Here is an 8,530-nt window from a genome sequence, read left to right on the forward strand (position 1 = left end):
GGCGGCGGCGGCGGCGGCCTTCCCTACCAATGCGTTCCAGATGCGCCTGTCCAAGTTCGCCGACACCGACACTGCAGACGGTGGAAAAGAAGGCTGCAGTTGAACGTCACGGGTACACTCGCATTGTTGGCTTGAGTCACGACCTCTGGATCTCGTCGCCGCACAGTTCGCCAGGCACATCTTGAAAGCGCGGCCGAGGCGTACGAGGCATAGTAGACTTTGTTCATGGACGGATTCGACTTCGTCGCTATTCGAGTGAGAAAGTTGTGGATACATCTGCAAACAGCTACACCAAAATCGAAGACAGGCAATCTTGGACGTGACGGTATCATGCTTGCGCATTCCGCATTGCCGTGCGCGTGCGTTGTAGAAGCGGACCCTCCTGTCGGCGGCGGCCCTCGCAACCAACGCGTTCCAAAACGCGCCTTCGTTAATTTCACCCAGACACCAACACTCGGCTTCGCAACCGAACTCGCGCTCACACCATCCCCTTCCGCTTCCGCGTTCCGCATTCCGCACGCGCACCCGTATCTCACCAAGCACTCTCCCGCTCACCACCATCCGCGTCCACAACCACATCCACACGCGCACTACCTCATCCAGCACGCTCCAGCTCACACCATCCGCACTCGCACCGACCTCTGCATCTCACCAGGCAATACAATCTGAGCCACGTGAAGAGTACAAGTCAGAAGGGTGTTGAGAAAGAGATCCTACAGTACAACAGGTTCGAAGCTAGACGGACAAGGGACGGCCCCGGCGCACTTCGCCAGCGGCGCCACCGTCACCGCGCTTGCACGGTGGCAACGCAGGCGAGAGTCGGGCAGGGCAGAACAGAAGGAGACGAGAAACGACAGAAGCAGACACGTCCGCGGGTGAAGAGCACCGAGGCGGGAGGCGGGTCAAGGGGGGGTTGACAGACGAACGATGCCGAGAGCCCGTCTAGAGCTCGGGGCCACGGGTGCTGTTGTAGACCTCGAGGTCGCGCTTGTACTGTTCGAGGGCCTGCAGAGCACGCTGCTCGTATGGTGCCTTCTGGTCGGGCGTCATCTGCTTCCATCGCTCACCGCCGCGCTTGCTGAACTCGGTGATGTTGGGGATGACCGACTCGCTGGCGCGCAGGTCGTTGAGGAACTCGAAGAAGGCCGAGTTGGGACGCTTGGGCTTGGCGGGGTCGCGCAGGAAGGCGGTGCCCTTGATGCCCTTCTTCTTCTGCGAGGCAATGTAGGCGTTCTGGCGCTTGATGTCGTCGGGCGAGAGGGCGGCCTTCCACTCGGCGAGGGCGCGCTCGTACTCTTCCTTCTCCTGCTCGTGCTGGGCCTCGTAGCGCGCCTTCTGGTTGGGAGGCAGCTGGGCCCACTCGGCACCGACGGCCTTGGCCATCTTGACAATGTCGACGACCTGGGCGCCGGTCTTGGGCGACGTCTTCTGGTACTGGGCCTCGCCCTTGAGCTGCGAGACGCGCTCCGACATGTAGATCAGGAACGACGAGCGCAGCGTGGGCTTGCTGGCCGAGGGAAGCGGGAGGAGCTTGCCGTCGGCACCGCGTGCCTGCCAGGGCTTGAGCTTCTCCTTCTTGGGAGCCTTGGCCTTGGGCTTCTTCTCGGCGGCGGCGGCGGCGGAAGCAGCCGAGGCCTTGGACGTGCCGGCCTTGGCCTTGGTGGTGGTGGACGAGGCGCGCTTCTTGGTCTCCTTGGGAGCGGCGGTGGCGAAGTTGGCGGCGGCGGCGGGAACGGCGTTGCGGCCGGCGGCAGCCGCCGGGGCGTTACGGACGGCTGTCCTCATGATCTGGGGAATGCTAAACATAAAGGAAGCAGTTGGGATGTCCTACTGCCGATGGGAAAAGGGGGAGCGCTTCGCGGGGCTGAGGGCGGAGCAGGCAGGATCTTATACGAAAGAGAGCAAAAGGAGGCGGTAGCGCGACAGTGTACGGGGATGATGAAGCGAGAGGGACAGAGAGAGAGGCTGGGAGGGGGGAAATGGAGACGGGAGCTCGCCCAGCTACCCTAGACCCGGAATCTGGAGGGGAGGGGCGGCGGACGCGACAGACTGCCGTCTGGAAGGGGGGAAAAGGGCAGGCGAAATTGGGCGGTTGGACTGCGCAGTCCGAGTCTCACTGGCGTGGGTAGCTGGGCTGCTGCCTGGAGGGGCAACCAACACACACTCTTCGACTCAGGCTGGGAAAATAGCGTGGCTGTGGGCCAAAGCGCTCGGGCACGCGTGGGGATCCTTGGAACGAGATGAAAGCAGGCAGCCCAGCCGCAGTGCGTCCAACAACGCTGCGCTGTGGCCGAGGCAATGCCCAAGATTGCCAACACCACAACTCAGCACGGCACAGCACCACGGCACAGCACCACGGCTCAGCAAGACGACGGATTGCCTTTGCTAGGGTGGTTGAGCCCGAGGCAGCCGAGAATTGCAGTTGGAGGACAGCACAAAGACGACCGCGGTCTGGCGCCTGTGCGGATTCGAGACCTCGAGCACTGAAAGCGGCAGCAGAACGGCAGTGTCGACTCGACAGCACGCGGTTACAAATGCGGCTGGAGAGCGGCACAGCACACGCGCAGTGTGTCGCAGAATTCTCTGGCCCGAGGCGGCGACACAAGGTGTGTGGGCTGGCAACGCTGTTTTTTGTGGCCACGGATTTTTCTTTTCGGATAGGGCTGAGCAAGGGCGGAAAACGGGCGAGGAATGCGCTAGGTCCACACGGCGCTCGCGAGCGACAGCCTCGATTCCAGGCAGCTCACCGCAGACAGCGGCGCGCGCAGAGAGGGCTGGAGGGCTCCTTTTTTCTGGGCAGGAGACCCACACTCGGGCTGCTGCCTGTCTGCAACCTCACTTCGCTCTAGAGCAGCCGCTCGACCGTCGAAAAGAGGAGCGGGAAGGGAGCCGGCGAGGCGAGAGCGAGCCACCTGACTAGGTTGCCCATACCGAAAGACACGCTCCATCACTCGAGCTCGGCTTGTTCACTGACTGAACAGCAGTAGTCGAGACAAGACGATAAGGTCGAAGTGCCACTTCCTGGCTGCTGGTGCGAACAGCGCGTTGAGAGGCGGCAGCCCACCAGTCTAGCTGCTCCGAGGCTTTCAGAACTCAGCCGTTCAGACTGGGCTTGGTGAGGCTCGTCGAAAATTCCCACAGGAAGGCGGCACGAGAGCGCCTTTGCGCGGGAACAAGCGAGGCCAGCAAGGGGAAACTGGCTGTCGTCTTTTTACGAAAGAATGGCTGCTGGACCGCCTGGAGAAAGCGACGTCGTCTGTGAATATTCAGGGCTGCTGCTCAGCTGTGGGAAAATTAGGAGCTCGATCACGACACGCAGGATCAACCCGAAGAAAAATAAAATCACGGGCCGTTGAACCCTGGAGATCAGCAACCCCTCGCTTCGAATGCTGTCGTTCTAACACCTACAATGGAATCGCAATCGGGATGTACAAATCGATGCCGATATCGAAGGGCGCCTCGGGAGCCGGGAATTGATGACCCTGCATGACCCTTGAACCCTGTCAAGCTCGAGGTGGGTGTGGCTTCCGTTTGACCTTCTCTCACCACCCGGAATATGTCGATGCGTTGCCATGAGACCACACCATGGCAGCAGGCTCCAGGAAACGTAGGAGGGCCAATGGACGGCTCGCTTCGCCACCGTTGGGTCCTTCGCCGCTTCTGACTCGCAACCTGCAGTTGCTGCCGGTGGGCCTCACTCGTCTTCCAAGCGACGTGCACTTTGTCTCACAACTTCGCAACGACATCGACGAGCTTCTATCCGCAGTCGCAGAAGCCCTTCTACTCTTTGTTGTACAGTCCGATGGATCTGCGGCTGGACCCCAGGATGATGCAGTCCAAGAGGACCGGCCAGTAGCATCCGTATTCTCGATCTTTGCCTCTCTGTGGCGCCGCAAAGGATGGCACTATGCTCAATTCGCGTTCGGCGATCATACGGATAGCAAGCAGGCATTTGGCGAGGCAATTTGCCGCGCGCTGCTCGAACATCTGTCTCCCCACGTCGATCGCCGAAATGGCCTCATGGCTCAAGGTCAAAATGGTGAGGATGCCGTCGCTTTCACCGACCTCAGGCAGCTGTTCGAGGCGTACGGAGTCCCATTGGCGCTGTATTTGTTCTGGTCCACACAGATGTACTGTGACTCGGGCACCGGTGTCAAACACTGCCGCCCAGCCATGGAGCGAATTGCCATCGAACAGGACTACTACGACTGGTTGCTCGAGCTGCCTCACGCAGTTCTGAAGCATCTTGAAGCCGAGCCCAGAACGAAGCGCAATGCTCACATCATCACGGCCGACCTCGTCGAGGTGCTTTGTCGGCTATCTGGCTCGCCGCTCGACGACGATGCAGGCGACGGCGCGGTTGCTGCAAGCGCGGGTGTCGGTGTTCGTGGCCGAGGCACAAAAAAGCAACGTAATGCCCGCAAAACTTCGGGCGAACCAAAGCGTCGGCGACCGGAAGCAAGGAAGGCCGAATCACGCAGCGCATGGGATCGCGCGGATACTGTCTTTGATGTCGTCCCAGCATCTCGATTCCACACGCGCATGCCGCGAACCTGGCCGTCGGTTCGCGTCGTATCGACCCTCGAGGCCAACAAAGAGTTTGGACGGCTCGGACACATCGTCAAAATTCATCCGACGAACACCAACGACGCTGGCAGCAACGCTCAGGCGCCTGCTGAATCCTCCCGTAGTGGAGGTACCGATGCAGAGCGCCAAGACGTCTTAGGAGGTGCTCGGGAAGTTGTAGCCGGACTTTCGCGCGGGGATGTGGTCCGTCTCAAAGCGCGGCAGAGGCTTGCACTAGCGTCGCTCGACCTGTCGAAGCTGGCGGAACAGAAGCACTCCGGCGAGAGCGGCTCCGACACGGCATTGCGGCATATCGACACGTCGAAGCTTCTTGCCGAGACGGCAGAAGGCAGTGGAAGGGGCGCGTCGAGACAGCAGGCTAGATACGAGATCCAGACGCCCGCATGGATCAGCAGCGCCAAGTACACGGCCAAGATGAAGCCGTGGCTGGAGCAGACATCGACGCCGATGCAGCAGTCGCTGGATCGCGTGGCGAGCAGCAGCCAGAGATACGCAGAGGCACGCAGCAGGATCATGCCTTCTTTCTCTAGCGCTGACGACGCTAATCGTGCAGGGGAAGTTGAGCAAGCGTCGGGAGAGGAGGATCAGCCGGCTGTTCAGATCGACTTTGGCCAGTACGTGCTACAGAGCTTTCGAGCAGAACGACAGGGCCGAGGGAGCGCAACAGCAGCGAACGAGGCATCGCAAGATGCTACGGATGGAGGCGGGAGCAGTTCGTCGGCAGCACGCGTTGCTGTGGATGATCCTGGTAGCTTGAGTCTCGAGTCACTCTACCGACTGGCGGCGGAACGCACCAAGACCGAGGCGGTGGCCAGGGGCGAGACGCTCAAGTCTTTGCGCGCGCGCACCTCTCGCCATTCCTAGTATCCCTCCTCGCAGCCACTCCTCCGTCGACCGTGCGGAATCTCAACGCTTGCAACAGATAGGTTTGTATGGCCAGAAGTGGCAGTGGTTTGAATACGTGAGACTATTCTTGCGGGTCGTTGTTGTCTGCGGGCTGTGGCGGTTCTGGCCACCACTTGGGGATGTGTGGCTTGACGAGCAGAGTCGTTTCGCCGTCAGCCGAAAGCACCGACATTTCCAGCCCATCCTCCGACGTCGGGTTGGATGCATCGGTCCATCGCTGAACCTGCTCCAGCCTGAGACAAGCGAGTCCAACATTGTAGATACCCGATGTGAACTTGCCTGCTGCCTTTCCCCTTGCGGGCTTTGCCGTTGCCGAAGCGGAAGCTACTGGCTTTGAACGGACTTCGGCGAGGTGGGCGGGGAGCTGGAATGTTGCTCCGCGGTCGACATTGAGTGTGTCCGGAGCAGGCGTGCCGAGGAGGTAGAATTGGAGCGGAACGATGCGTTTGCGGACGACACCGGTGTGATGAGTACGTGCGGTGAGTTCTTGCCCCACATAGCAGCCTTTGCGGAAGTCGACGCCGTGCATGTAGTCCAGGTTGTTCTCCAGCGGCAAACTCGCCGCCTCGGGAACATCCAGCGCACCTTCTGCAACACCTTGCATTATGCGATGGATCGTATATTCCTCGTCCTCCACCGATGCAATCTGGTCGCGCAGCGTTGCGTGGGTCTCGTGCGAGACTACACCGCGGTAGCCTATCGTCGGACACCTCGGATCGCGACTTAGCTGCTCCGTCACGGTCGAGTTCGGCTGACTCGCTGCTGAAGTCCATGCCTGCACGACGCTGTATTCGTTCGACACGTCGGTGAGCTTGACCTTGGAGCGTAGCTTGAATTTCTTGATGAATGCGAGCAGCGACGGGAGCGTGCGCGAGTCAATGTCGAGCAGCCATCGCGGCGAACCGTCCTGCAGGGGTGCCTGACGGTGGATAAAGACATCGGCCAGCATCCTTCCCTGCGGATTCATGAAGCCGGCGTAGACGAGTGCTGGTGCATGCGGCTCTGTCGCAGATGCGAGGATTTTCACATCGTTGCTCACCAGACCCTGCAGCAGCTTCACCGTGTCACGGCCGCTCACCTCGACAACACCACGGTTGGGCACCTTGGCCAGCTTCCATTCGGAACCATCCGTCGAGACTTGTGAGTAGAGACGTGCAGACGAAGCAAAGGTGCGGGTCCGGGACGGCACGGTTGAAAGCGGGTTGCGAGAGGCGGCAAGATTCAAGCCAGTAGAAGGAGATCCACCGCAGGCTGAGCTGGCTGCCCGCCGAGATGCGACGGTGCGGGGCAGCTGACGCAAGAGTGTGGCGCTGCTTTGCGCCAGGACTCTTGCATTGCAAGATGTTGGTGTCGGTCTCATGACGCTTGTCAGAGTTGTTGTTGATGATGGAGATGCGGGAGCGGAAGAGAGGTTGTGGTTGGCCTTCGGAAGCTTGAATCAGCCAAACCTCCACACCGGAACTCGGATCTTGGATTTTTCGACCAAGTGTGGATCGGCGAGGCATAACATGTAATTTGGAGCCCTTTTAGAGTGAGGCCTTACGGACGCTGCTCGTCGTGGTCTCCAAAGGTTGTTTGGTGGAAGGCGGCCTTCGGATGTGCCGGGCTGCGCGGTAATGCAGTCGACTGGAAGTTTGCTCGAGAGATCGCTGGGGAGCCATGCAGAGAGCAAGGGGCTGGCGGCAAGGGTCCTCTGCTGTCCCACGGATCCTGGTCGGCCGCACGCCGAAAAGAAGCTACTCTGGGACACCCGGCGGATCTGCTACAAAGATCGTATCGAGGGTGCGGTGCCTCCGCTGCAGGTACATCAGCGGAGCCAGGAAGGCGCCCGGGCGATGGCGAGCAGGCATAAACCCGCGAATGCAGGCGAGACGCAAGGGGCTAGGGACTGTCTCCTAGAGCCTGCCTTTCGGAAACGCCGACGTGTTGGTCCGTCTTGCCGCGGTTGCCGTGATTTCGGAAGAATGGTGCTGCTAGGGCAAGTCACTTGTATGGTTGTAGGCGCTTCCGACCCCACCTTGAGCGGCTGTCTATGCGTGGAGAGATGCGAACCGCATGCGTCTTTCCGCTATCAAAGCAGCTTCCCCGCCTGTCTATAGGTGATCCAACGTAGAGAGTCGACGGGCGCGGGACAAGATGTGGATTGGAATTTCAAACGGCGATTGGCACATGGTTAGGGCTTTGTTGCGCGAGGTCTACACAGGCGGAAGGCGGATGCTAGCGCGTAGAGGGGACAGGCTTGATCGGCGAGGTGCGCGCTTGCTAAAAAAGGGGCAGGAGGCCATCCGCCTCGAAGCGAGTCGGCCGTGGCGGGATAGCCCTGAAGATCCGTCCGGCTCTGGATGCAGCTGAGCTGCACGTCGCTTAGCGCTGCAGGAGGGTTGCCTTTGGATGTGCATCTCCCCTGCACACACAGGCTAGGGATTCAAGCTTTGGAGCGATGTCTTTTTGGTCTGCCGTGTGGCGCCAGGGCGGTTTCAGGCTGTTTGGCGCAGCGCACTCGCCAGCAGCTGCCGGTTCCAAAGAATAACGTGGCGGAGGCGTGCTTTGCGTGCGCATCTGTGAGTCCCTGTCTCTGAATTTACGGTCTCGAATCGTCCGTCTTCCGTTCACATCGGTCGTTCGAACGCGAAATGCTCAAGATTCCTTTGATTCTGAGGCTGAGGCTGAGATTGAGGCTGAGGCTGATGGTGGCTCGTCTCTTTGCCTGACCGGCGCGCGTGAGTCTGAGCTGACCGACCGTCGTCGCGTCCGGAAAGCAAATACGGAGCGAGCGGAATTGCAATCCATCTGCGCTCCGCAGCTGACAGGAGCACACGGCAGCGGGGCCCAGACTGCGGGACCCTCTGGTCTGATCGAGATCTGTGCTCAGAGGCATGCTAAGCGAGTGTGCACTTTGTGCGTCCCAGTCCAGACGCCGCTGTCGGTGTTTCGACGATTGTCTCTGCTTGCATCACACCACCCTGTGCCTCTCGGCTGGACCCACACGCGCCACGAACACACACTCTCTTTCTCAGGCTACCCTGCTGCCGGCTTC

At 60.4% G+C, this 8,530-nt stretch overlaps 4 protein-coding genes across 4 annotated transcripts; 2 read left to right on the forward strand and 2 right to left on the reverse strand.

The window, feature by feature from the left end:
• Positions 1-370: 370 nt before the first annotated feature.
• On the forward strand, positions 371-669 carry PAN0_097c6697 (uncharacterized protein; the record flags this gene model as incomplete). Its single annotated transcript, XM_014797871.1, has 1 exon — positions 371-669. A coding segment is annotated over one exon (299 nt), but the record flags the coding sequence as incomplete, so codon positions are not given.
• Positions 670-942: 273 nt separating this feature from the next.
• PAN0_097d6698 (HMG-box) lies at positions 943-1,785 on the reverse strand (the record flags this gene model as incomplete). The annotated part of the gene is made up of 1 exon (XM_014797872.1): positions 943-1,785. The coding sequence occupies one exon, from the start codon at positions 1,783-1,785 to the stop codon at positions 943-945; it is 843 nt and encodes a 280-aa protein (XP_014653358.1).
• A 1,800-nt stretch (positions 1,786-3,585) lies between these two features.
• On the forward strand, positions 3,586-5,451 carry PAN0_097c6699 (uncharacterized protein; the record flags this gene model as incomplete). The annotated part of the gene is made up of 1 exon (XM_014797873.1): positions 3,586-5,451. One exon carries the CDS (start codon positions 3,586-3,588, stop codon positions 5,449-5,451), a length of 1,866 nt encoding a protein of 621 aa, XP_014653359.1.
• A 103-nt stretch (positions 5,452-5,554) lies between these two features.
• PAN0_097d6700 (transferase CAF17 homolog, mitochondrial-like) lies at positions 5,555-6,853 on the reverse strand (the record flags this gene model as incomplete). The annotated part of the gene is made up of 1 exon (XM_014797874.1): positions 5,555-6,853. The coding sequence occupies one exon, from the start codon at positions 6,851-6,853 to the stop codon at positions 5,555-5,557; it is 1,299 nt and encodes a 432-aa protein (XP_014653360.1).
• Between the last annotated feature and the right edge of the window lie 1,677 nt (positions 6,854-8,530).

Source organism: Moesziomyces antarcticus (assembly GCF_000747765.1).
Source record: "Moesziomyces antarcticus DNA, scaffold: scaffold_v10097, strain JCM 10317, whole genome shotgun sequence".
Taxonomy (NCBI): domain Eukaryota; kingdom Fungi; phylum Basidiomycota; class Ustilaginomycetes; order Ustilaginales; family Ustilaginaceae; genus Moesziomyces; species Moesziomyces antarcticus.